The sequence below is a fragment of the Neopsephotus bourkii genome, unplaced genomic scaffold, assembly GCF_033783945.1.
Source record: "Neopsephotus bourkii isolate Nb327-2 ecotype Australia unplaced genomic scaffold, CSIRO-AGI_Nbou_v1 NB_1394, whole genome shotgun sequence".
Lineage (NCBI taxonomy): Eukaryota > Metazoa > Chordata > Aves > Psittaciformes > Psittacidae > Neopsephotus > Neopsephotus bourkii.
In genome coordinates, this window is record NW_026901872.1 from 2,379,243 (window position 1) to 2,406,937 (window position 27,695).

Below are 27,695 nucleotides of genomic sequence, written 5' to 3' on the forward strand. Positions count from 1 at the left end.
TACTGTGCAGTTCTGTAACAGGTATAGCCTTTTCATCCTTTTCTATGCCATACTGCACAGCATAGAGGTACCACTATCTCTCTATGCTTGCAACACATGTGAAATACTACAGGTACCCAGAACAAAGATGAAATGCAACAGCACAGGCACTTGAGATTAATTGCCTGCTTTGGGGGAGGTCTGGCGGAGGCATTGAAACATTATAAAATAGGTGATTGGCTCCAGCAGTGTTTCCGAGCACCTGCACAAGGCATCAATGCTCCCACAGTACAGTCAACAGAGTTAAATGGTCTGAAGTTCAATGGGAAAAGCAACCTACTTCCTTTACCTGCCACCCACTTAACTAGGGGTTATCTGGTTGGACGAGGCCTTGGGTGATATGGTTTAGAGTGAGGTGTCCCTGCCCATGGCAGGGGGGTTGGAACTTGATGATCTTAAGGTCATTTCCAACCCTAACTATTCTATGATTCTATGATTCTGGAGCTTGGGCTTCTGACCTGTAGTTGTTCATTAAAGTACAGTTTGAAAAAAAAGGCTTAAGTTCCCAACTTTCCATTGTGGAAAAGAAGAGATCAAGTACTTTGTTCTGAGCTTACCTATTTCTGCCTGTTCTGAAACCCAGAGCGTGCTGTCCTCTTCCCACCAGCCTTCTCTCTGTCTGAAAATGTGCTGGCCAGTGGCAGCAGTGGTACAGCCACCAGCATCTGGCATAAAAACCTAGTTGTTAGAGTACTGACTCAGGAAGCCAGATACCTACGTTTGCCAATAATGGAACACAAGGGTAGAACGCGAAAAGATATCCAGGAGTGGTCCTACAACATCCTTTCCCTCTTATTTTTCCTCCTACCCTTGTGGTTTGGATTGGGAAGTGACTATTACAGGTCCCTTTTATGGTGAATCCAAGTTGTCATGTGTGGTTTAGCCATTTTTATAGCACAGATAAGGTTCAAGGCCCAGAGGCAAGGATTGAGTGTTTCTCCCCATGATTTCTAGATGAGAGCAGAGGCTGGGTGGAAAGCCACCGGCATGTGGCTTTCAGGCCAGACAGAGAAGAGCATAGGAAGTTTTAGGTGTCTGTGACGTTGATTGGAAGATGTCTGTGTGTCTTTCGCTTCAGTGCCTGGATACTGGAAGTTCTAACCAGAGTTTTAGTTGTCCCACTGACAAAAATTTAGCATGCAAATGCTTATCATCCTCACAAACATTATTTTTGCCTACCTTATTGCTTAGTTGTTAAAAAGGGACCTTTATGAAAAATGTACATAATTTAGAGTCATGACTTCTGGGTAATGTGTTGCTGTTTGTAGGAGTAAATATTTTTCCCAATAAGACACAGAGATTATTATAAATTAATTGACATAGGAGAGAATGGTCAATGTTACAGTTTCCATGCCATTCTTCCAGTGCACATTCATTTCAGTTGAGGGCTGGTGGGGTCAGGGAGATTTTGTCCCAATGCCCCCTGATTAGGTACAACTGTGAAATAAAATCTGTATCTAGTGATGCCATGGGACAGGTACCTGAGACATTTCTGAAGAAGGAGGAGTCTACACAGGAAGTCGAAAAAGTGTCAGACTCTGACAGAGCTAATAATTTAGACTTCAAAAATCCTTTACATCATTTTGTCATCTTGATAGCAGGTTTCTGTCAGTATTAGAAATGTAACATTTACCAAATGGCAAAATCAAACAAGCAGTAAAGAAGACTAATATTTACTGTACATTTGAAGCATGTAAGGGGTTTGAAAGATTGAGTGCAAAATCTTGGGAGAAAATGGATTATTTGTAGGTTTCCAAGGGCAAATGGAAAATGCAGTTATATAAATCAAGAGAAGTTGCTTTGAAATTTTCCTTTTCACTTTCAAAAACTGCTGTGCCAAGATGGCCATTTTATTTGACCATTATGAAGGACCCAGAATGCTTCCAGTGCAAATGCATTCAACTGCTGGTGCGCTAGAACATTTTTGTGATTCATGTTTTTATTCTAATATTTTTACTAGTTTCTTGGGCTTTGGCCTCAGACCAATTTCTTGGTACATTTGAGGTCTAAACCACAGAGAGAAGGACTGAAGGGGGTTATTCATGGGCTTGGCTTTCTACAGGCTTTACTTTTCTGTTTCCCTAACGTGCTGGTGGAACTGTCTCCAAAGCCAGCTCTATGATGCCTCATTTGAGCACATGCAGCACATCAGAATTTGTCAGTGAAAAGGAGCAGTCCATGTAGTCCAAATCCCAACATAGGAGTTTATACAGCTATGACGTCGTATATTTGTGTTGTGCAGTATTCCAAATAATATTCTAGAATATTATCTATGTTCCCCTGGAGTCTCAGTTTTAAGTAAAAAGCTCGATTTTTCAGTGATGTGTTGGGAACAATATTACTTAAGCAGCAGAATTCTGGGAGTGGACATTCACTCCAGCCTCTGTTTTCTCTTTGTGCGATGTCTGCCTGGTCTAGGTTCTTGTTAATGTTTACCTCTTGGTCACTGATTATTTTTTAAAGAGAAAATATGATCTACCATGATCCAGAATTCCCACTACATGACACCTGGGCCCTTAAGCTTTGTCTTTGCTCCCATGTAAATTAATGGGAGAGCTCCTGATGACTTGCTTAGCACCAGCTGGGACTTCTGCAGAGGAATTTGAGTTGAAGGAGGAGTTTTAAGTGAATGGGAAAATCTGAAAGTCTCCTCCACACTGAGGCTATGTGCGAACTTTGCAGTAAGTGTTCCTCAAGCTTGTCTAAGTCCCCTGCAATTGTTTGGGGTAACTTAAAATTCCTAATTGTCTGTGTTCAATTTCCAGAGAGAGCATGTGGGGCTGTGCCAGGTCAGCTGTTAACCCTTTTCGTTTTTTCAACTCCAGGTATGAAGCATTTTATTGTGTATTATATAATGTTCTGTTTTATTGACAAAGTCTAGTAGCAGTGCTTTTCAGCTTTTTTTCCCTCTTACTATCACGGCTGGGGGATATGCGGGCCTAGGCAAGGTCTAATGTTGGTTTGTGTTACTGCTTTTAGTATTTTGGGGCTGGGAGGGTGGTGGTGTGCATCATGGGAAAGCTGCAAATTTTTTTTTCAAAATCCCAATGACTAGAATACCAAACCAGAAAAAAAGAAAATATTCTGTTAGATGTTTGATAATGCAGTTAAAAATGTGCAAACTGTCTACTGAAATTGAGTAACGAAATTAAATGTGAATCAACATAGCTGGTTATAATGGGTCATTGCCAGTTACCATGAAACAGTACACCAGCAAAGCTGTGAATGTAGGAAAGAGATCTTTGCAAATGCCTCCTTGCTTGTTTTTCAGAGATGCCAGAATTTTAAACCCTTGTTCTGTAATTCCTTAGTAGATACCCTGCTTTATAGTTTATATACAAATCCAATGGGGGGGCTGACTGGGAGGTTTCAGTAAGAGCTGTGATTCCGTAAGGTGCTTTGGGTTCACCTCACTTGCCCAAGGAGAAATATTGTATGACAGAAGGGATGTACCAACTCTGATAGGATTCCTTTTTTTGTTGGCTTTGTTGCTGGTGGTTTATTGGGCTTTAAAATAGTGTGTGATCAAATGTCTGCTCTTAGTGGGCTTGCTTGCTTGTTTGTCCTTCCCCCTTCATTTGTTTGTTTTGTGGGCCCCTAGAAAGATTCCTTTGCAGTTGTGTTTGTCATGTGATAAGTGTATACACCTCAACTCACTGCTTTATCTACTCTTAGTAATCCATGGGCCCTCCTATGTAGAGTACAGAAGGAAAAACAACTTCAGACATTCAGCATAAGCAAATAAATTGCAGAATAAACTTAATTCTTCACATTTATAAGTAGAGTTAAATTCATAATGAAATTAAGAAGACGGCACGTTTAAGAGCAATTACACTTTCAGATTGCTAATGAGTAGTCGAATACAGAAATCGTTCCTCAAATCTACTCCAATTTGCAGTTAATTGCATTACAACTGGTATATTTATATTAAAAATGTGCAGGATCTTATTACTCAAACATTTTCAAAGCAGCAGCAGGCAGCAGCAACTTCTCTGTTAAAGCCAGTGCAAAGTTTTTAAGGTTTCCATGGAAATGGAATAGAGCTTATAAGATTATTAAAAAAAATAATAAATCCTTAGAATTTTCTTTGTTCTGATTGAATTTATCAGTGCAACTTCAGAACTTATAATCAAGAGCCTACTAGTTTCCCAAAATGTTGTATTTCTAGAATAAATTTGTATTTCAGATACTATTTTGAATGCAAGGCTACTTTAGCGAAAATCAGCAATAATCTATATAATCACCAATTCTATTAGCCTCTGTTCTATAGTAGGAAGCATTTTCAAGAAGGAGGCTTGAAAATGTTGTCAATTTTTGCTCTTTTCTCAGCATTGCTCATTAATTTATGCATGTAGAGTTTACACATACCACAACAATGAATAAGAGCTCCTACTAATGAGGTCCCCTGAATAACATTCATGGTTAGATGTAGATGAAGATGACATAAGTTATCTCATGTACCAGTTCTAAACCACTGAAAGTTTGTTGGCTCTGACTGGAATGAGATGAGTTTGAAATATAATATTTTGGTGAGGCCAATAGCTGGTAATAAAACCAGAAACTTGTAAGAGAGGGATAAGGTCTTCTATGGGTTTTTAAAATAAAGGACCAAATTATTCAAGAAATTCACAGCTGTCAAATCTCATTTAGGCCATGAGGATCTGTCTGCAGAGTGAAAGGTGGAAATGAGACCAGTAAGATGAATATTTCAGTTAGTGTATCATTTGAAAGTATGAATTCTTACGGTGCACTTAAAACTGCTCGTTCTTCTAGGGAATATTCCTCACAGCTGGTCTTGCTTCTTGGAGTATAGTACTATTGCAGTTTAGGAGCAGTAACTGCTTGTCAGAAGTGAATTGTGCTACAATTAAGTACAGCTTAGTGAGTGTCTGTATTTCATTTGAATGAAATTTCATGCCTTTCTAGTTTTGGGTTTTCTTTTTCAATTTGGCATTACTAAAGTTATCTTTTTCACTAAATTTCAAGAAAATTACTCTTCCATAAAACAATGGTTTTAATTATGTTATACCAGTTATGAAAGTACAGAAATATTCTTAGATACTTGATTTTTTTTTTTATTATTTTATTTTTGTGGTGGGGGGAACAGAATGGATCATGAATTCTTGGAGAAATATTCTTTGTAGGCTCCTTTTTCTGTTGGTCTCATGAAATCTACTGAAATCTGTAAGTTTTACTCAAAACCAGTTCCACACGAATGTTCTGCATCTGCTGACCAATGTGGATGGCCATAAGTTGGGACTGTCGCTGCAATTCATACATGTCTAACTGTTCTTTTCCTGCAAAATGTTGAGCATTTTGTCCTTACTGCTTCCCCTGATACAGAAGTGCGCTGATCTGCCGTTTCACTGGTGTTATCACATGTGAGTCTCAGATGTTAGTGGGCACAACGTGCCTCCTCTTCCTTGGTGTCTTGCAAACAGTACTGCTTTTGCTTTTGTGTAATTTACCCCTGTTCTTCTTTTTAACACCTTGTTCCAAAGGCTCAGCCAGATTGGAGATGTTTGGCAGCTGGAGATGCCAAATTCTGGAATATAACTTTCCTGCATTGGCACATGGGTTCATGGCTGGCTTCTTGGCTTACACCTCTGCTTGGCTAGCTGTGTAGCTGGCAGCTGTAGCACTGCCTTTGGGGCTATATTAGGGTCAAGCTGCTATGGAGTTGGATGACTTTCCAGATCTGAATTACCCTGCTGGACACCATTTTCACCTTAGTTTGCTTTGACTCTGCTATTCGAAGATGGATGTTTGCACTCTTCTGTTTTATTCCTGCCATTTGTAAGGCTAACTTGAAGCAGTAGTTCTCTTTTGTCACCACTTCGAAAAGAAAAGCAGCATCGCAGAGTGTACTCTTTCACTTGTTAAGATTCCCATTCAGTTAGCAGGAATGTAAGGCCCAAGTCTGTACTTGCAATTCATCTCTGGGACCAAACTGTGACTACAGAGCACAGGCTTTAAAAAAAAAACACGTTTCTTAAGTCTAAACTTTGCTTTCAGCCATGAGTGAATCTGGCCTCTGTCAAACACAAAAATAACACCCATTTAGGGAGACTATCCAAATATTTTTTTTAAAGAATAATGATGATGATAATAAATAGAATGTTACTGATAATAATTACAAGCACTGCCAGAAGAAAATACTTAATCTTCTCTTTACTTGATGTGGAATGTCCTCATTACATTACCTTAGATTTTTTGGTTTGGTTTTCAGTTGAGTGCTCTTTTTCTTTCTATAAATGAGGTGGTGAAAAATTAATGCATCTAGGATAGCCAAAGCATTTGAAGTAATTCCCTAATCTACATCCTTTCCTCCATGCAGCTTGGTGCATAAACATTACTTTCAGTGGGAAAAACTGCAAATTCAGGAGGTTACTGAGACTCCAGATACTTGCAGTAAAGTGCAGATTAGTCATACTTGCTATGACTAATTTTCATTCCCTCACTCAGCTGTAGTGAAAGTACATTGTGCTACACTGGAGGCACTGGTATCTCTGTGACACACTCAGGAAACTTTACTAACACTTGAGCAGATAGATAGCACTTGTGCCTTACTTGGACACAAAGTAGGTTTGTGTCCTGTATGTGTCCTGTTTTCAGGGTGAGGAAAAGCACCTGAATTCCCCCATTGCATGTTTCAAGAGCAATCTGAAAGGAGACCCTACCCATCTGGTTTAGGTGTATACTTCTCTTCACTGATGGCCTAAGGGATGTTAGTGCTTCCGTAGGAATACAGCCTGGTTATGTTACCTAAGTCATTATGGACTATATAGGAATAGGAAATAAGCAATAGGAAATGAAATATAAGTGATAGGAAATAAAAGCATCTGTTTCACTCGGATGTATAGCTCTTTCTGGACAATATTGGAGCAGAGATGATTCTACTGAAAAGCAAGCTGGCAGCAGCAACAGCAGTGTTCCCACCTCTGCAGGAGAACTTCATTAACTAGCTTGTCAACAGAGAGAGAGACCTGAGGTTCTCAGCCCAGGCATCATGGGGATGTTATAATCATTGGGATCCTTGGCACAGACCTAATCAGATGAGATACTTGAGGAGCAGTGGAGTCTCTCACCTCACTTTTTGCTGAATATGGGCCATTGTATAGACAAAAGCACAGAAGTCACAGGTTGCAAAGGAAAGTGAGTAAGAAGAGCCTGAATCCTACCTGAGCATGAGCAAGACCGGGACTGTAGGCTCCATTCTCTGGAGCAACATTAGGCCAGAATGAAATAGAGCTATTACCATCCCCCTTTTGGAGCTGAATGTCCAGATTTCTACCCAAACTTTTAGGTTTGTTGTTCTTACAGTCCTGGGTGCTGAGTAGTTCACTTACCTGAACACTCAAGCAGGAAACCATAAGTCCTTATAGCCAGGTTATTCCTGGGGTGATGATGCTGAATCAGTCTTCTGTCTGAGAAGGACCTACAACACAAGTCTTTCCTTCCCTGGTTGAATTACGTGACTGCAAGGCTACAATACAACACTTGGCCAGTGTCACCATGGTTGGTACCTAAAGAAGCTCCAGTGAAGGACCTCATGAGTTTAGGGGCATGCTGTGTGGGACTGTTCATGGACAGTGTGTGGGAATGTGGTCTTGGACCTAGGAAGGCTTCTGGTGCCTGCCTCCCAAATCAGGGTTTCAGCATGCTGGTTTTCACACTCCTCCATATGTTATTTCACTTCCTCAACTATATTTTATCATTTGAAATGAGTAAGCTATAAGTCATTTTTAATGTAGTAGAATTAGAGATGTTATTCCATTATCTAGAGTATCCCTTTTCCTTGTTTATTTGTTTCTGCCCTTTTACATGGGCCTGGCTGTCCTTAATTTTTGAATCTCAGCCACAATTTGTAATCCATTATTGCATTTCTTGTCACTTTCTGTATCCCAGTGGCTTTGGAAATCATATATAAGGTAGAGCAAATTATCTTCTTTCTTCTAAAAAAAAGAAAAAAAGCAAAAAAAGCAACTATGATTGCTGTCCCTTATGCATTCTTTTCAAGCACAGAAACAATGTGTGCTGTTAAAAAATAAAAATAAACAACTGCAAAACTGTTTTTCCCCTCCCTTGCACCTCCAGTACATTCTGTAACCCAGTTACTGTAATTGTTTTTAAACTTTTTCAAACACACATACTGTCAAGAGGTTGCAGTAAAACAAACGTTTCTCGTAAGACCAATGTGACCACAAGGCATGAAAAAAGATGACAGAGCAAACAGAAATTCACATGTTTTGTATATCAACATCTTTTTTTTTGCCCACTGGCAGATACTTGGAGAGAGAATCTGTTTATTTCAATGAAAGACTAGCTTAGAGTTTTCTGATTCCCCAGGCAAAAAGAAGGCAGAGTTTCCCACTTGCAAGCTATTCAGTGTGTGATGAGCAGAAGTCATTTGTGGATTTGTATGTTGCATTTTGGCATGATTAAATGTTTTAAGTCTATTGATTTCATGTTGGGGATTAATGATGCTGAATGAAAGAGCATCAAAGAATAAAACGTGTTTACATGCCTGATTAAAATACCTTAAAAAAGAGACAGAATACCTATTATTGGATAGAAGTGAGGTAAGAGCTGCATAGGACCAGTTGCTCAGTCTGCATCGAAAGGATGCTTATTTCAGCATAGAGAGAAGAAAAGTGAAGATTTGATAAGGATTGACTGTACTTTTCTGAATTCTGAACACTTGTGTTTCACTCGTTATTTTGGAAGAGGGTATTAAAGAGGTTTCATTATCAGTTACTGCAGATCTGTTTCACTGAATCAATCAAACCACGATGCTTAGCTGCTTGGGATTAATGAGATGATCTTTAGCTGGAAAAATTGTTGGTAACAGCGTGTTAGTAAAGGACAGGATGTGAAGATATTCAGTGCAAATGTGGACATGAGATACAGTAAAGATGGTGTTTGCTGCTTTGAATTTGCATAATACTTTTAGATCTATTTGCCTTAGCATATTAACTCATAAACCTACCATTATCTTAAAATGTGCTTAATTGGTTTGTGTATGTTCTCTGCAAATGTTCCTCCTGGCTGTCTAGATTCATGGGTCATATCTGGATTTGCAGTTAGGTGTCGCATTCTGTTTACCAAGATAACAGTAGATGAAGATGGAAGAGACCTATTTGCTTGTTAAATCCATCCTGTTGAAAGCACAATATAGGCTCTTCCAGTAATATTAAACTGTTAGTATCCCTGATGTTATCCAGTATGCCAGGGAGAGAATTTATTTGTGCCCTATCTGTAGATAAGGGTGCCTTAATGATCAAGTTAGCATGTGAAATACTTGATGCATATGAAATACTCCCTACTGAGCTGGGGAGAAGTTTAAACGTGCAATCTAATACAGCTGAGTAAATATCTGATGAGACCAGCTCGTGCACACATTCGTTTTTTCCCCTGCTGATGCTCTGATCCAGATTAGCATGTGTGAGGTGAATTCAGCAGTCTGATACACACTGTGATTTGTTTGACGCAAAAGGGGTTGAATGATTACCCTGGGTTTAGGGCAGCAAAGGGGAGGGGTTTACAACGTGAGCTTGTTTCTCCTCCCCCCCCCCCCCACTGCTTAAAACAAGACCTGAAGCCCTTAGTTACCGAACAGTGTCTGAGCAGTAACCAAGCTTGTGCAAACCCTAGAGAAGAGTAATGACTGTTCCTCACAAGCTTCCTGCCTCGGTGCAGGTGCAGGAATCAGGAGGGCTTGAATAATTCATAAGGTGCAAATTAGCCCCAGCTTGCTCCCACTGCTTGAATTCTGCTTCAGCTTACCTACCTAGTTGCTAGAAGAACAGAAATAAAGGAGGCTTGGGAAACTGAAGAGGGCAAGGCAAAAAGTGTTATGGTTTAAAGGCCAAAGTCACAGAGACTGCTAAACGCTGGGTGCGTTTGAAGGCTTGGTGCTTATTGAGGAATTGGACTGTGCATTGACTATTCATGAAGTGTTTTCTCAGGAAGAAGTAAGCTCTGGGGACCCATTTCATTGCTCTCAGAGAAGGAAAAGACTTCCTTTTAAGAATTAGGCTTTTCCCATTTTTATTGTTACTGTTTTTAAAAATTGCTGGGTTTAAAAATAAATAATCTTAAAAGGCCATTTATAGCCTATTAAGCTATTTGAGATGGATTTATGGTATCACTGAACTCCAGGGTCCAGATAAATTGGCTGAGAAATTTTGGATGTTAGGATGGTTACTCCTTCAAGTGAACATGGATTCAAACAGCTTGTATGAAACTAGTTATATCTGGAAATGCAGGGTGCAGTTAGACTTGTATTTTCATCATTTAAAAGGCTGCATTCCTGTCTTCTAAATACTGCTTGTGATGGTTACCTTTTCTATGGGTTACTTTACTGGTTTTCTGCCCAGAAGAATGAAATGAGAGGCGAGAGGTGCTTAATCCTTCTGCTGCACATAGCTGCAGCTCACCCAAATGCCAAGTAAAAGGTTTTGGTGAGCACTGTTTGTTATGGGAGAATGGGATTCCTGACACAGATCTATAAACAGTTGGTGTGTATCTGTGCGGCACCAAGAGGAGTCGGCCTGAAAAAGGCAGATTGTTTCTGCTGCATACCTGAATATCCCTTTGACATCTCTCATGTGGGAGATGGAAACATCTGACATCCCCAGCGGGAGCAGGAACAAGGTAGTTAGTTCTCCCTATTGGCAGGTGTTCGTGTGGAGAAAAACTCTCCTAATGTTTTTACAGTGCTCAATATGAAAAGCGAACAGCAGGAGAAAAGGTCTTTTTAGTGGTTTGGGGGGGGAGGTGTGTTCTGGTTTTTTTTTGTTTGTTTTTTTCAACATACATCCCTTCTACCCCACCCCCTCTTGGCTCCCGCGTGCAGCAGCAAGATCACGTTGCCATCATCTGTTTTTGCATTTCCCTCATTTGGGTGGCTGGAATAGGAGCTGGCTCTCATTTCTAGCTGATTCTGTCATTTCCGTTAGGCCCCAGCTTGGGGGAATGCCAAGACCAACAGGTGATCCCTGTAGCTGCAGAACAGCAGGAAGGAGGCTGCGCATGTAGGAGACACTGCACCAGAGGGGCTCCCTGGCCCTGATCCATCTTTCTGTATAATTAACGCCCCCCTTCCCCAACTCCCCCATAGCGAGCAGAAATCTGTGCAGAACAGCTCAGCTGCAGCAGCCCTTGTAGGGAAAACGTTAGTAGAGAGCCCTGGAAGAACATCGGCTGTGTCTTAGACTCTTAGAGAGAAACCGTGGTTGGTCCTTTATATGAACAGGGGCAAAATTGTATTAGCTGCTGAAAAGTAATATGCACCCTGTCGATTTAGAGTAGACATTAGGAAGAAATTATTCACTATGAGGTTGGTGAGGAACTGGCACAGGTTGCCCAGAGAAGCTGTGGCTGCCCCATCCCTGGCAGTGTTCAAGACCAGGATGGATGTGGCTTTGAGCAACCTGGTCTAGTGGAAGGTGTCCCTGCCCATGGCAGGGGGGTGGAACTGGATGAGGTTTAACGTCCCTTCTAAGCCAAACCATTCTGTCAGTCTATGAACCACTGTAGGAAAATAAGCATTTCAATAAATTTCAGTGTTATGCTTGCAGGCTTTCTTATTGTATAAGAAGCAGTTTAGAAGGAGGTGATAATCCAGTTTAGCTTTTCTCTGCAAAAAGTAGCTTGTGGAGTCAGGTGGAAATACTTGGGAAGCTAGTTAGCTCTGGTCAGGAAGGGCTGTCTCAGCTGTAGAGCTGGGGGCAATTGGTGCAGGATCTGTACAGGCTTTGCATTCTCTAGGTGTCTGCACCAGGGAGGCAGGACAGTGCGGGGCTTCACAGGGGGAATTGCTAGAACACGTGGAAAACTTTCAGGAATTCTCCAGACAGCCTCAAAGAACTGTTTTGTTTTGTTGGGATTTTTTGTTTTGGGATGGGATTTTTTTCAGAGGAAACTTCTAAAGGGTTTTATTTTTTGTGTGGTTGGTTGGTTTGGCTTTTTCTTTTTGTGTTTTTTTTTTGTTGTTGTTGTTTTTAATGAAAACAAGGTTATATTTAGGAGGTGACAGTGGCTTAACAAAACCAGTTTCCAAACATATCTCCGAGGCTTAGGTTAACCCCTTGGCTTATACCATATTGTGAGATAACATGTCCCTGGAAACCCTAACTGTGTGTTTGTATTTGTGAAGCAGGCTGATGGTTCAAGATAGATACTTGGGGGCCTTAATCCCCTGCTAAATAGGTGATATCTCAAATTCTCTCTGCATGGTACACATGGAAGCCAAATTGCTTCTCCTACAGGGTCACTGATAGTGGTTTGAAAGCTGAAGGTTGTGTATAGACAAGGTATATACATTTTCTATAGGAACATCCATGGGGAGGTGGGCTCTCTCAGTGTACCACAGCACATCTCCACAGCAGAGGTAGGCTGCTGGGAGAAATGAACTGAAGCCTGGGTCAGCTTCACCGGTGGAAATGGGGTATTGCAGCAGATCTGCAGAACAGTAAGCATTCGCCCTGCCTGACCGCTCCTGCTATACACAAACCAGAAACACAAACACCAATGAGAGTAAACTCGGTCATGGAACATCAACATATTTAGTAATGCTTCTAGCAGCTAGCCATCTGCAGTCTTTTTAACCAAGCCAGCAGTCGTTCTCTGTGCATGGTTCTACAGCTTGTCGGCCATCTGAAGGAGGAAGAAGCACCCTCACAGGGACACACTGCATGTCAGGGGTACGACGTGTGGAAATTTAAAGGGGATCCAGGACCTGAACTGGTAGTAGATTGTTCATGAATACAGACTTTACTTCCCTTGGACATGTCTCCCTGTGCTAAACACTGCACTGATAGACACTAGTATCTCTATTATTTTTCCCTTGTGCCCCTTCCTTTCTCAGTGCTGGTTTACTGCCTTTACCCCCTTATAAAACATCTGGTATAGGAGGCTATCAGCAGGGAGTGAGGTGTTTCTATCAAAACATTATGAATTTTTCTCTTCTCTCTTCTCTTACCTTGTGAAACTGTCCTAATCTCTACAATTGCAGTGGGTCCTGGACAAACCTAAACAGTACCCTCTGGCAGACTCTGCTGTCCCTCTTGTTTCCCGTTGGGTTAAGGGCAAGTAGGAATGATTTCTTCCTCAGATGCTCACCTCTGGCTCCAGTGACCTCTATAAACCCACACACGCATGTTAGGATGAAGCAGAAGCTTTTAGGGTGGTCAAGGAGCCAGCAGTACCAGTCAGAGAGGCTGGAGAACAAGAAGGAATACTTTCCTCCTGCACTTAGCTAAGTGCAGCCTGGTCTGGGCAAAAGCTCTCCGAAGAGTACTGCAGGCAGGAGAGAAGCATCCTTGGGCGGCCCCCGGAAAGTCAAGTTTTCCAGTGCTTTTGGCAGGCAGCCTGGAGCAGATCCATTCCTTATGCCAGCCCTGTGGAGCGCTGCCCCTCGCAGCTCTCCCTCCTGCTGCAGCGCATACCTTACTATTATTAATAGTCTGGAGGCGCCAGCAGCGTGCTTTGTTCTGGTCGGCATGCAGTTGCCCAGAGAGCAGGGAGCTGTGTGGCAGTTGTTTTTGTACTGGTAGATGGATTTGGGAATGAGTGCTGCAGTTTGTCCTGGTCTTTTTTATGCCTCCTCACTCTGGGCTGTCCCCAGTGCACACAGCAGGTGAAGAATGTTGTAATCCCTCTGGAAAGTGCTGTCAGGACACGGAGGTGCATGGAAACAGCAGTGTCTTCAGAGGAAGCAGATCAGCCACACCAATTGGTTCCCTAAATAGTGAGCCGTAAAATTCTGATGCAGAGTGAGAAAAAGAAGCAAGTCAGCCACAAGTTTTTCTTAACTTCTGCTGTGTGCATGCAGAGTCCCACAGTGTGGTTCATTGGCGCATCTTAAAACTTCAACAGGGAGATTTAGGTTAGATACAAGGAAGAAGCTCTTTAGTGTGAGGTTGTGAGGCACTGGAACAGGTTGCTCAAGGAAGTTGTGAATGCTCCATCCCTGTCAGTGTTCAAAGCCAGGCTGGACAGGGCCTTGAGCAACCTGGTCTAGTGGAGGGTGTCCTTGCCCATGGCAGGGGTGTTGGAACTAGATGATGTAAAGGTCCTTTCCAACCCTAACCATTCTATGATTCTATGGTCTTAAAGGACTTCTCCAAACTAGTTGATTCTATGATTCAATGGTTATGTAGCATGCAGGGAAGCGAGCTGCTCCTGTGCATTTGTCCTGGTTTGTCCTGACCCAAAGTCCCGGATTTTATTGTGCTGTCACTGTGAAATCAGTGAAAGCTCCAGAATCTCTGGCTGCTGTTTGTTGAATCATAAATCCTTAATAGTTATATTCAGTTTGGAACTGACAGAACTTTCAAATGTACCTGCCTTCAGGCTGCAAAACCTAAGTGAAAAAAGACGTGGATTATTGTGTGCGAGCAAAGGGCACTTCTGATAAAAACAGTGGATTTGGAAAGTGACCTAACAAAATGTCCAGTCATGGGGATTCCTCTGACCTCAGTGTGGAATAATAGGCAGCGTACACTGAACCTCATGTCCCCCATATTAGTAACTGTTTAATGTTATTCCTGTAACCCATATACTTCCTCTTGTTACACCACCTCCTCCTGTTTTTCCACCCTGTGTAGTTCTACTGTTTCTCTGAGTATTAGCTCACTGCAGCAAATAGTTTGTCTTTTTAACTACTTTGTGAAATACCTAGTGCTCTTTTGGGTGCCACAGAAGTAATAATAATAATAATAGTAATAATTTTTCAGGTGTACTGTGTAAAGTTGCTCTTATATTGTTTGTTGCACAGACACAAAGAAAGGGTGACTGCAGAATGCTGATAACTCAGCTGTAAGGTAAACCTCTATCACAGGAAGGGAAATGGTCTGGTTTATTTATGAGTACACACAGAAACAATGCCTGCCTTCCACTATACCCACCCTTTTTAGAGTAGCACGTTTTACTTGGATGCAGTATCACTGAAGGTCGATAATAATCAGGGCTAAATTGCTTACAATGCAAAGGTAATGAAATGCTCTCATTACACCGGTCATCATTTTCATTGTTAATTCAATGTTGTTTAACTTTTCACTGGTTTCTCCCATCACAAATGTGGCAGTGAGGCTGAGCTGGCTGCTGCTGGTACTTGAGAGGTACAAAAAGGCACCGCAAAGAAAATTGATTGACTGCAGTTGACTGTATTAGAGAGAGACCTTACTTGAACCAGCAGTAACTGGAGGGAAGTGTAAACTGGCTTTAATTCTCTAGCAGACCTCTGAGTATTAAGGATGGGCACAGCAGCTGGGAGGACACATTCAGAGTCTGGTCATGTTCAGGATCACATCCCCTCGGCTTTCTCGTTGTTGCTGCAGTTATTTGCAACCAAGGGGAATTCTCTAGCTTTTGGACTTCATGTTAGGTATATAATTGGGTGGAGAATTAATGTAAACTTAAAATAATTCCATTTCACAGGCATTATACTCCTTAGTTTTAAATTATTCAGCTTTGTGTCTCCAGTATCTCCCAAAAGCCCTGCCGTTATCGATTGTCTGAGTCTCTTTATTAGCTTATATTTTTCCCTAAAAGCAAGGCCTCATGTACAGTGTAATTATCCAGCAGTGCCGATTAACTGCGTAATTCTCTTTTCTGTAAAACTGCTGTGTAAATTACTTTTCATTTCACAAAAATGACTCGTCAGGCAATTTTGTGGAGGGTTTTTTGATAGGTTTCTTTTCTTTAGGTTCCCCTTTCCCAGGCATCATCTCCATCGTTATGTCATGGTAATATTGTTAAATACTGTTGTGTATGATCTTGGTACAAGTGCTGAGCCCTACAGTGGAGAAAAATAAAGTGGTTTACATGGTATTGTTACTTCTGCCAGCAGACACGATGAGCAGAAGTTGCTGAAATATCCTCCTCTAAGGGCAAGGTTGTTTTTAGAGAAAAATGTAGTAACAATGAGGTCAAGGAGACTTAAAATCTTCACACATCTGAACTTTTTCAGACTTAATATTGCTGTTTTCAGTATGGTTCAGTCATCTCAGCAGCCTGAATGCCCTATACATCGTTGTCCCTTCCCCATTTGCCTTGGCAATGGCTCCTCACCCTTCTTCCTTCCTTTCACCCCAAGACCAAGAAGCCCACCCACCACCATGCCCTTAGGTATTTCTTCATGCTCCCTACACCTGCTTCCTGGGCTAGATGATACTGAGAAGATGGCATGTCCTTAGGGGACTATACTCTTGAATAAGAAACGGTACGGTGCTTGTCAGCGTCTGGATTTGACCTGAACAAAACAGTGGACATCGTACAGAAGAGAGCCCTTTCTTGGACTGAAGGATAGCCTGGATATTCCAAATTGAACTTTTTCCTTTCTGGTGAGCATGAGTCATTGGGTCTGCCGTTTTTAAAGCTGTCATTTGTTGCACATGTCATGTATTTATAAATGCCCCAAGCAGTATGGAGGTGCAGGTCATCCTGCTGGCGTAAGAGCTAGCCTGCCTGCTCCTCTGCTCTGAGAATCTTTTACTAGTTGGCATTTGGTTTCAAAAGGGCATGTTTCACTAGTGTGTGTGTAGAAACAACTGACCAAAGTCTAAAGTCCTTCTTACTGAGTCAGTCCAAGTGGACCCAGTAACCTGGCTAGTGTTTATGAAAAGAGCAGAAAAAAAGGGTTGGTATACAGTGATTGGAATACATCCTTCCCCTCCGTCTATCCATCTTCTATGTTATAGATTAAAAAACAAACCCACTGTGGTTTATGCACTTTGAATCTTTGAGGCTATTTCTTGACCCCAGTGTTCAATATCTATATATGGCCCTGCCCTTTGTGAACTCAGCTAATCCTCCTTTGAGCCCATTTATTCTCTTGGCCTCTGCAGCATGCAGTGGCAATGAGTCCTAAGTATGTGTTACATGAAAAACAAAAAAATGTTCTTCCCTCTGTTCAGTTTAAGCCTCCAGTTCTTAGAAAAAACAGTGAATAATCACTTCCTATTGTTACATTCTTAAGGGCGTGCCGATCTCTACCCTCTCCCCTTGGTTATCTCTCAAATATTCTCAGGGTAACATGATTGTGGGCCAGCTGTCAAAGATGTGGCTGAAATGATTTTCACTCTGTGCTTTCTTCTTGAGACCAAATTAATCCTAGATCTGCCATCATTTGCATCTGTTACTAAGAATAAGATAAATTAAAGAAACATGCTTCCCATGAACTATTCTATCACTCTTTACATTCAGAACATCACTACAAATAATTCCTCATGGCACAAATAGTTGCAAAGCATAGAACTGTTGAAATGCCAGTTATTCATCTGCTCTCACCATTTGCTTCTGATGAGTCAGTAGCTTGTTCAACCCTTTTTTAAAGTATGACAAAATGATGCTTGTTGCTGTCCTGCTGCTTGAGCTACTGGCGTATCCTTGTAGAGCTCCTCATTTCCGCAGTGTCAGGAAGAACTAGGATTACTGTACCAGTTATTCTAATTATTCCCAAATTTCTCTTCTCAGCTTGTATTTCTGGAGCTAATTTGTTGTTTTCGTAAGTTGTTTTATGTCTTTGTGTTAGTTTGTTTAATCCCACGCACCTGTGCTTTTAGACGATGTGACCTTCTGCTAATGTTCTGTGTGCTGCTGTGAATTACAGCAATGAGCAGATGGGGTCAGACCTATAAGTATCTTTTAGGATTAAAGAAAAAGTGGTTTTCATGTGTCTAAAAATGCACATTTATGTTTTGCGTTACGTATTTTCCTGAGTTCTAGACTTTAACTATTTGTGTTAAAAATGATCCTGATACAATTATTTCCCTGGTTCTTCTGGTCTTGGTGACCTTTAACAACCAGTATTTTTGTTGGCACATGGCTTGGCAAATAAAGCCTGAAATAGTAAACAGACTGTCCTCTTTGATGTGGTTCCTAACTGTTTTCCATCAGGCATTTGCAATACTGTTTTTAAAGGTTTAATTATACTCAGAGTCATTAGAAATCTATTACATATGTCTGACTCTGAAGGGAGAGAAGTAACCATTTCAATACACTCCTCTCCCCCACCCCCAATTCCAATGCAACATTATTTCTGATAATATTTTCTTTTATTAATCAGTTTTATTGTCACAGAATAGACATCACTGCCTTCACATCTCCACGGGACTTTAACTAGAATGGCTGTCAATACTGAAAACAGATTTTTGAGGGACTTCAGAGCACATTATTGTTAAGAGCACCATAAACCTTGCCGTGTTTCAGAACACCTCTGTACTGCAGAAGGGGTTTGCATCAGTGTATGTACTAAAGAGTTGCTCTATGTTAGCATTCCTTTCCTTATAATTGGGGGGAAAACATGTTTCTATTGCAGCAGAGATCTCCTTCATTGTAATGTAACCATGCTAAGTCATAAAGGTCACAGCTTCTGTGAAAAGTTTCTCTATTAATAGTCTATAAGTATTTTGTTTCTGCCAAGCTAGTGCTTAGAACCAAATTAGCCCCTCATTACAAGTCTGATACATTAAAGTCAAGAGTGTATCAGCATGCCCTGTGTTGCCTCCAGACACCCTCTATGATCCTTTGCTCAGGCTGCATTTTCATAAATGTACACATATGGCAGATGTGACCAAGAATCCGTTGGTCAGTCAAACAACTGGTAAGACAAATGGGTCTCTTTTTCTTTCCTTCTTACCGCTCTTAAAACAAGCAGCAGTTTGTGAAATTATTTATCAGCTGTGAGGAAATAGTTGCTTTAATTTCTCAGTGCCACCTGTTGCCTTCCATGTAAGAGCTAAAGGTACTTCCATGGATAAATAAATGTTCAGTGTTTCTTTTGATACGACTCACCAGCACAGAAGATAGGTAGAGTTCATTCTGAGTTTAATCGAGGGAGGTGGACACCTCCATTCCATTTTAAAGCATATGTCTAAGAAGCACAAGGTGAATCATTCCAAGAATTGACAGTTTGTCCCTATGTCTGTCAAAAGAGACTAAGCAAACCATTAGCTCAGAACATAGAAAAATGAGTTCTGAAGACAACATAACAAATGTAGAGGAGACATAAGGTAAAAATACCATCCTGGAGAGAGAAAGCCTTCTTTGAAAATTAGTGTGTGAGTTCTAATCCTAAATACTGTGATATGAGCACCCAGTGAAATCCAGAAAAGTGGAGTTTGAAGGATGAATTACCTGAAATCACATGCACCTTTGCATTCAGTAGGCATATGGGACTGTGACTCGAGATTTTTTTTATCTGCCATATACCATCCCTGTTATCTTAGATTTCTTATGCCCTGATTTTTAAGGATGCCCTAGTCACCCATATTTTCTATTCCAGATCATGCTTATTGTAAAAAAAGAAAAAAGAAGAAAAGAAGAAAAGAAATTGGGCAGTTAATTACTCTATGTGTCATTGCTTTGTCTGAAAAACGGTGGTAGCATTGTCCATCAGCCTCACTTGGATATTGAGAGAATAAATTCATAAATCTGAACTGTGTTCAGGTTTTATGTCAATTCTCATAGTAAAACCTATGAATTATAGATAAACCTTGTAATAATTGAGAAGAAAGGGAAAAGGAAGGTTTACTGCTTTGTTTGCTCTCTTTTTGCTCCCTCTAGTAGCACGGAAATGAATTGTTCGTTACTGCAGTCGTAAGGGTGAGAGCACCGGTGACTTCTGATGCTCTCATAAATTGTGTTGTGCTCTCGAGATACAAGTGGCTGTGATTCGCATGTAATTTCTGAATCCTGATTGTGTTAGACCCAAAAGTAAAGACTTCCATTCCAGTGGTGCAAGTGCACTCATGCAGGCAACCCTTGGTACCCCTCAGGGAACATCCTTAACTCCTGTGGGGTCCCAAGAGGAAGAGGTTCAGCCATCTCAATCCAGTTGTAGGATTTAACACTTAGATCCACCAATTTCAGCTTTTTACTCGCAAACACAACACAGAACTATGTATGTCAGTGTTCGGTAGTTAGGACTTTCTCCCTAAAAAGCACTGGGGTGGTGTTAGTGTGGTCTTCTAGAAGACATTTTATGTCTGGGATGCTTCAGTTGCAATGTGACAAGGAAGTTAAGTTTTGGAGTATATGTGGGTAGACGTCTTCCTCTGTTGGCTCAGTGTTCAAGTCCTTTAGCAATGATGTGACTTGGTGATTATGAGTTCTTTTTCAAAAGTGGCAGGGATAACTTGGTTGCACAGATGGGCAAATCTAATGAGTGGAGTCCCGTCCTCATTCCTACCTGTGGATTTCGGTCACCTCTGTTGTGTGGGTACCGAAGTTCAGCCAAGTGCCAGTGAATCACACCGAGGAGGGTAGTAGCACACATTAGCTCCCTAACCTGATTCTCCATAGGGTTAGAGGTGCCTATGGCTTGGGGTGAAGGGAGAGAAGGCAAACCTGCTGCCTTTATTACTTGTGGTTGCATCGTTTCAGGTGTATGGTAAAAGAGCGCCGTAAGAAATGTCACGTGAAAGTTGAACGGTATTTTTTGTTTCTTATGCGTTTGTGTTTCTTACGGTATTTTCTGTCAGTCTGCTAGTCTTGAATCCTTGGTTCCAGAATCCTTGTTTCTCTCGTTTCTATGCATCTCATAGAAAAATGCATTTCCTGCCTGAATCTGGAGAATGGTGAAGATACCTGTTCGAGTTTTCAGTGTATTTGTAGCCTTTATCATTCCGTCAGACCACGCATAAGCTCCACAGCAAGGCAGCTAGGTACATACATTTTAACTTCAGCTTCACCAGCCTTTGGGAGCCTCATAATTGTCATGTAGGGGACTGAACTCTGTGGCTTTTATACAGAAAAAAGTCTGTGAGTTGTGAAGAAAGTACAAGCATAACCTTAGGATGCAATGCTAACATTGTGATGTGTTAGAGCACAGCATTAAGTACCCTGTAGCAGTAGCTATTCCAAAAGGCAATTTCCTGTGTGCTCTCTTGATGTCTATGTGTTCTTACCAGTAGAAATAAGATCGTGACAACATGTGTATGTGGGAATTCTCGAAATGCCGACCATAAATGTGAACTTAGTCTAATAGCGTGGTTTTTAAAGCACATTTATAAGAAACTGCACAGAGGGGACTGATCCAGCTGAACTGAAATTGTTTGCCCCAGTAAAATTTCTTGTGTGTTTGAGGACTCACAGACTCGGTTTCTAATTGCAACAGTTTACACATGTTAAGGCATTATGCATGCATGGGCTTTTAGAAATCTCTGAGATGTTTCTGTGTTTGCATTTGATTCACATGAATGCCAAAGGCGTGATCGTGTCAGAGACACTGTGTGAGAAGCACTAGACCTGGAGGAGGTACAGTACCCTACCTCATACCCATTACAGGGAAGACACTAGCTACAGGGTGTGAAAAGTGTAATAAAAAACAGAACCTTCCCAGGCTGGTGGCTGAGTGGCAAAACTGGGTGCTAATATTGGGGAAGGGAAAAGGAAAAGGAGTTCAGACGAGGTTTTTAGAGTGAGCAATAGCTATCCTTACATGTTAGGTTTTATGATACATAAAGTAGCCTTTGCTCATCTGATAAACTCCACCAGCATATATACTGTGACCAAAGAGAGAGATCTGTGAAATTGTTCAGTGCTTTAAAGCCATGCTTTTTAGATAGACTTTTTTCTCTGTTCGAAGTCATTATGAAATGGCACCTTTTTGTTCCGTTTCTTCTGTGTCTTTCTTTCCTCTGTCCTTTGCCCCCTTCTTTTCTATCTGAGGGGCTGTTTTTAGACAAAAAGAAGCACTGTTTTTCTAACATTTCTCCAGGTGACTGATAGGGGAAGGGGGAGGGGAAAAATCTGCCTTTCTTTTTTCCCCGCTTCAGGCCTCAATTATTCTGTACACTTTGAAGAACCTTGTAGCTTAACTGCAGGACTGGCCTGATTTCTTTAGTGAAAATATCTTCCAGACATCTTCCCCAGACTATGCAGCTTGGACCACTGAAGTCTTTATTCTGAGGGAAGAGAAGGAAGTACAGAATTGTTTGGAGGGTTAAGAAACAAAGGCCAGGAAAAGAAGGATAAAACGAAAAGCTAAAGGAGGATGCTGCCATCTAGAGTCGAGACTTCACGTTGATTGTGTTTTCAAGAATGGCTTTCAGTTAACGTGTACGTGAAAACGTAAGAGGAAAACCCCGCAGAGCAATAGAATTGCTTTCTTTGCTTTTCGTTTCATTGGGATTAATGGGAGCTTCTACAGGAACTTTGGATTTTTAGTAAGTGCTTTTTTGTGTGTAGAGGTAATCCAGGTATATTAATTCTGATTAAAAATTTCTATTCACAAAAAAAAAAAAAAGAGATACAAGAAAGTGATAAAAGGCGGGCAACAACTTATGTGTAAGTATATGTTTACAGGAGGCAATAAAATGTTGCAACCAGGCTGGGTACGGGTAACTAAGATGGAAAACATTCCCTTCAGTGTTGTACTCAACACAATGCGATTTTCATTCATATCTATGATATTGTAAGGATACGTTTTAATATTCAGCATCAAAACATAAGGGTGTTTTTTTTAATTAACTTCATAATGTAGTGTTATTAAATCCCAAAATTCACCTGATGGTCAAGTTGTAGAGGGATTTTGAGCTTTCTTTCAAATACTGATTTGGAGCACAAACTGTAACACAAAGATCAGCATGAAAAAGTATGCATATAGAAGCTAAGCAAGCTGGTTAGAAGGTAAGCTTTCTCTCCAGAAGGAAACAAAACCAATTACTTAGTTTTAGTAAGTTCAAACCCTGGAGAGATTTAGAAAGACAACAAATTACTAATTGAATAAAAATACATTTCCTTTTTTTAATTCTCTATTTTTATAGCATAAGCAGGTGATACATTTTAAGGTAGCTTCCAAATGTGAACAAGTCACTCTGTCATCCTAGTTTGGTTTTAGACTTTAAAAATTAATGACATTTTTGGAATGATACTGCCTCTCCTTAACTTTACAAACAACATTTTTAGCTGAATTTTAAACCCTTCTGTGCCATTTTGTGACTGTATTTCTGCAAGTAGTTGCACTGAAAGCAAATTGGATTTAGAGGAGTACATTTAACGATGCTATCATCTGGTCTGTATTAGGACTTCTTGACTGACAAGCATCTTTTTGTTTGTTTTTGCTTGATTTTATAGAAAATCTGCTCAGCATTTTCCAAGTTGATCGCATTCTTATTTGCAAAGCTTTGCAAAGTATCCTGGTAGTACTGGACAGAAAAGCAACCTGTGTATAGCAGGGAATAGAGAGAGGGGCTATTCCCACTGCAGTATCACAGGGCTTTTATTGCCTCTCTTGTCTTCTTCAGCTCAGATGTTTCTTCAGCTCTAGACTCTCAGTCCTTGTGTAACAAACGCCATACTGGGGCACTCAGACGGGGTGGTAGTGTACTAGGAGAACTAGGAGCAGGCCAGGTGTGTGAAGAATATCCAGTGCAGGGCTGATTGGAGTAAGGCTGTGACTTTTGACTTAAAAACACAAATAACTGCTGTTTGTTTGTTTGTTTGACATTTCCTTCCCTTCTAATTACAGTTAGAATTCAGAATTAGGGCCTTAGTCTGGATGACTTGAAGGCTTGCAGCACCTTGAACTGGGACAGTGGCAGAGGCCTTTTGTGCTGTGCCACATTTGGTCCATCACTTCTTTGGTCCTGCTTCCTGCATTCTGGTTGTCCAGTAGCATAGTTTCAAGGGAATATCTAGCAGTGGGTCTTTCTGGATCATCTTGCACAAGTCCAGTCTCCTCTCTCCCAGCAAGATGGCACCGCACCAAAGTCTGAGTTTGCAGGAACAAGCACTGTAGGTGAGTTCAGGTAGCTCTGATCTCCTGCTCTGGGTCAAACAGAAAGCTTCCGTTCTCATATTTCACCAGAACTGTGAAGGAGACTGCCTCACAGCACAACCTCTACATAGAGAAGCATGTCCCAGTTTGTTCCTGAAGGCATTAGGTATCCCACTGCATGCTTGGAGGAGCAGAGCTACGGCATTTAATGCAGAACAGGTAGCAGACTATCCCAGTTTGAATCTATGAGAATGTCCCATCCATAATACATGGTTTGCAGGGTGTTGGAATGGCTTCATTCCCCTTGATGGGCTGCAGACAGTGACAGGGAAAGGAGGAATCTGTCTGGTGGAGCAGAGCAGGGCTGGGGTCAGCATGGCATACACAAGCTCAAAATACTGTGCCCTAATATTTGGTGCTGGGTGTGCTTCCAGAATAGATACCTGTTGCCATTAGAGCATCCTTACATCTTTTCATCACTGGTGCATCCCGTTTCTAGAGCCTTGATATAACTGTCAATTAGCGAAAACAGTTCGAGTAAGTTTAAGTATTTCCATTCTTTATATAGAATATTATATTTCAATTTACTACCTCTTCACTTGTGTCATTTGATACTGCTTAAATTTTCAGCTATTCAGATTTTGATCCCTTGGTTTTAGTCAATTAGACACACTTTATGTTTGGTAACTGCCTTTTTGCTACATATAGACATCAGTGGCTGTACATGCGGCACTTCCTAATTCAAAATTAGAAAGTGCTTTTTGTCCTTTTCTTTGGCTCTTGCAGTGTTTCTCTGACCTCTGACCAGAAAGGAATACGATTCTGTTTTCATGGAAGTTCAGCTTAGGATCAAACATTTCACACACTTTGATAAATCTGCTCAGCCACTTTTTAAAAAGAAGGCTGTCAAAAAGCTCTTTTTAGTTTTCCTCTTTTGTTCTCAGTTCTTTGAATTATCCTATTCCAAGTCTTGAAAATAACTTCGCATTCGTTAGTATTGTCTTTTTTCCGTTTTTTTCCCAGTATGCTCTTGTTATTGCAGCCTAGACACAACTATTAAAAAGAAATTAAATTCACAAAGTACATGAATTCCTTTTTCCTTCGTCTCCTTTGAATTACTTGAGCTCTGTATTTAATTCTGAGCTCTAAAATGAAACACTGGCACCATATCTTTCTCTCTACCTTTCTCAATTCTCCACAGCTCTGAGAGGGGAATAAGATTTATGACAGATTACTCATATTATTTTTCTTTGTACTTGCTGCAATTAAGAAGATTCACCAAAAACATTTTGAGGTTTTTGGCGGAGATTAAAACACTCCACTTTCTGGTCTAATGTGATTATCTCCTCCAGGCTTTTCACTCTTCTGGTTTAACCATTTTAAACTAACACAATGTTTCTGTTTACTTTCTTATTTGAGCATAAGCATCTCAGAATTTATGAGCAGGATCTGGGTTAAATGAAAAAACGTAGATTAGTTTGCTTGTGTATCTGACAACTAGGGCATTTAGTCATTAGTAAATTCACTTCATTATTCAAACTAGAGTTTATCAAAGAAGAAAACATGGATGGAAAGAATATTCTGCACTGGGGTTTTTTACCTGGTTTTTAGATTTCTGCATGCTTGCTTCATTCCTTATGCTGGCACTTCCACCCATTATTTACAATGCTGTTAGTACGTGGCATCCACACAGCATATCATCACAAGATTTACACAATACTTGGGTCTCATCCTTCAAATGCTATTGTGATACTTCTTCACTGAGAGCACAGCATTATTTCAGAGAACTGTGCTGCATGCAGTGTATTTACAAATCTGAACTAGATCTGAGAGGAGCAGCAAACCCCTCAGATTGCTGGAGGGGATAGCTAAGAGAATAGAGTAAAGAGTTAAATATGTTTGGCTTGGCTAAACAGCAGTTCAGGAGAATGTAGCATCATGTCTCAAAAATGTCGACAATAAAAGATGGAACAAGAAGGAATCACTTAAGGCTTTATATGAAGGTATTAGACAATAGCAGCAGATTAATTTAATCTGTTTAACCTTCATTTCAAAAACTTTCTGCCAGCACTTTTCTTTGCATCACAACATATGGTGGAAAACCAACTTTAGCATATTCAAGTAAAAAAGCCCAAGGATCCTTTATGAGTGGGAACCAGAAGAAAGCGTGACAGTGGGCTCTCTATTAGGTATTAAATTTGGGGGAATCTCCTATTCCTGCTGTAAGGAATCGTTTGTGTGGCTGCAGCTTCTTTGGTGGTTTGTACTCACCTTTCTCCTGTCAATACATCCTGCAGGGCCTCCTTTATTACTGGTGATGTCCCCATGCAGTTGCCACCAGGAGAGGAAACGAGATATCAGGTGAAGCATATGTAATTTGAAATTCTGCTACATTGCAATTTGTCTTGTCTGAGTAGGGAAAAAGAGTGTGACCCATACTGTGTGTATGCCTCCCTGTACTCCCATCGCATTAATCCATACTTCTGTATCAGTTGTTGTGGCACTAGTCTGGGAAGTGTTAGTTGTAAACCTAAGCCCAGGCAGGATTGCAAAAGGAGTAAGGGGGGATGGGTGAAATTGTGGCTCCATGGAAATCAGTAGGAGGTTGCTAGCCAGTGTGACCATAATTTGCCACTGAGATAGTGATGTTGAGTTACCTTCTTGTAAGTTGGCTCCTTTGCATTTCTTAGTTTGAGACATTAGGGATTTTACTATTTTAAAATAACACACACACACACACACACACACATACACACACACGGTACTTACTCAACAACTCTTCACCAAGATGCTCTGTTAGGTTTTGGTTGGCTCAAGTAAAAAAACGAAACATTTATATTACCATGTCTCCATTTAAATAGGCACTACTGTCCTTGAAATGTCAAATGTAATATGACATGTCAATTATTGTATGCCAAGCACATGATGTATTTTCAGCCCCTGTTGATTTAGATGTTTTTTGACGTATGCTTGACATATTCTAACGGTACTTCTTCAGTTCACTGAATGTCTTGAAAACAACATTGAATGGCACATAAATCACCGCACCACCTTTTGCAGGGATGCTTGCCAGAACATAAAGTAGCAGCTTCATGTTCCTGCAAATGTTTGGTGAATAATGGTTCTTTTGTTTCAGATCTGGGTGTCTGCAGTTTCTAGCAGGTTTGCCAGCAGGGCAGAAGCAGTCCTGTTTACTCAGTGATTTTTTTAATCATTACTTTAGAAAATCTAACATTTTCTTAACAGAGCTTTTAAAAGTCCCATACCTATATTTGACTCACATTTTCTCTGGGGTACGTATGTGATATGAAAGAATGAAGTAGGACCACAGGCCCAATCACCATACAGCATTAGTAAGGATTTCTTCCTAACCATATTCACCTAAAATACACACCTACAGTAAGGAGGAGGTAACTCTTCAACCACAGTTTCAGAAAGCAGTATTCACTGACTGTTAGCAGGGTCAGATAATGTAAGGAAAGATTATGTTTGATCTTGTATACTATATACTTTCGGAATCATAGAATCATACAATAGTTAGGGTTGGAAAGGACCTTCAGATCGTCTAGTTCCAACCCCCCTGCCATGGGCAGGAATTTCTTAATTGTGTTTAGTGCTAGCATTTACTTTTCTGCCTGGAAGATGTGTGTGTTCATACAAGGATGTAATTCAGCCACTACCCAAAAAGATGATATGCTTAAGGTGGTGGGAGGAAGAAGAAGGGAAGGAGGAAAGGTAGTATCCCCATACTTTTCAAGTCAGGAAGTAAATCACAAAAAGAATAAGGGGCAAGACTAAAGATGTCCAGGAAATCAGTTGCAGCACTCTGGAGCCCTAAGCCATGTTACCCTCCTTTTTCAATCTTTGCTACCGTTTGAATGTAACAGATTGCTTTAATGAGAAGCTGTGCATTTAACTTGGATGTACT

General features: G+C 40.7%; 1 protein-coding gene across 4 annotated transcripts in view; it reads left to right on the forward strand.

The window, feature by feature from the left end:
* KLF12 (KLF transcription factor 12) overlaps positions 1-27,695 on the forward strand; it is a 245,384-nt gene that overhangs the window by 182,552 nt on the left and 35,137 nt on the right. For 3 of the 4 annotated variants that reach the window (XM_061367760.1, XM_061367762.1, XM_061367763.1), the window contains one exon: positions 2,805-2,864. The exons of the other annotated variant lie outside the window; for it this stretch is intronic. In XM_061367760.1, coding sequence (XP_061223744.1) covers positions 2,805-2,864 — 60 coding nt within the window. The remainder of the gene's footprint in view (positions 1-2,804; positions 2,865-27,695) is intronic. 4 annotated transcript variants of the gene reach the window in all.